General features: G+C 35.3%; 1 protein-coding gene across 1 annotated transcript in view; it reads left to right on the top strand.

Annotated features, from left to right (window-relative positions):
- The first annotated feature begins 71 nt into the window (after positions 1-71).
- Positions 72-1,041, top strand: part of LOC105268832 (uncharacterized) — a 6,679-nt gene continuing 5,709 nt past the window's right edge. Inside the window, exons 1-2 of the mRNA XM_011308679.1 lie at positions 72-536; positions 876-1,036. Coding sequence (XP_011306981.1) covers positions 374-536; positions 876-1,036 — 324 coding nt within the window. The 5' untranslated portion in view covers positions 72-373. The remainder of the gene's footprint in view (positions 537-875; positions 1,037-1,041) is intronic.

Below are 1,041 nucleotides of genomic sequence, written 5' to 3'. Positions count from 1 at the left end.
CCCCCCTTTCCCGCTCTGCTCGGGTCACCCCTAATACATTAAAATTAATTACGTGATAATTAAATACCTTCATTTCCATTAACTGGCGCCACTAAATTATTTTTAACTAAAAGTATGCAGAATAGACTGACAATAAGCGACATTGTATCACAGTCTTTCTGCGATTCTGAAAAACTTCTCTCAACTGCCATAACGGATCTTCGGACAATGCATTATACTTTTATTTAGGCACCAAATTTGAACAGGATACAAGGTGGTAAACTTTCCGCTTTGTTACTCAACCGCTAAGATACGGAGTAGCTGTTGTGACACTTATGAAGTGGATTTAAAATTATGCAGCTCGAAGTGAAACAACCACGACAAACCTCTAACCATGATATTCTTGAAACATTGTTTATTACTTGCCTGTGCCGCCGTTACTACAACTATTGAATTTGACAATCAAATGGATCTTGGTCTAAATCGAGTGCGTGGTCTCAGTGAACTCCCACTAACTAAATTAATTCAAATAAAGTTGAGCTTAGCAGAAGATATCGGTAAGTAAATTTAAGCAAGTATATTCTATTATATTTGATTTACGTTTTTTTGGTAGGCGGAAAAAATATCCCCGGAAAAAATAGCCCACACACCCAAAACGTGTTAAAACCCACCCAATTTGATAGACCATCGGAAAATTAGGGCCCCTGAAAAAATAGACAACGAAAAAAATAATTAAATTAAAAAATAATTAAATTGAGCGAGTTTTAACACGTTTTGAATGTGTGGGATATTTTTTCCTGGGATATTTTTTCCGGGATTCGTTTTTTTTAGTGACTAGTGATTTATTAAAACAGTAGTATTGAAATATCATAGAATATCAGTCATGGAAATTTTAGCTTTAGATAACATCACTAGTGGAGATGATTTGGAAGGAAGAGCTGCTCTTGCTTTGCCTATGGTCTCTTCATTGAAAGGAATCGATAACAAATCAATACGACGACATGGTGGTTGGGAAGAAAAGGGCAAAGATTCAAAAATATCAAAAATATTCCAATTGGCTAT

This window comes from Fopius arisanus, unplaced genomic scaffold (assembly GCF_000806365.1).
Source record: "Fopius arisanus strain USDA-PBARC FA_bdor unplaced genomic scaffold, ASM80636v1 scaffold00061, whole genome shotgun sequence".
In the NCBI taxonomy this organism is placed as follows: Eukaryota; Metazoa; Arthropoda; class Insecta; order Hymenoptera; family Braconidae; genus Fopius; species Fopius arisanus.
The sequence above is the reverse complement of the archived record's forward strand: the minus strand, read 5'-3'. Positions and strand labels throughout refer to the sequence as shown.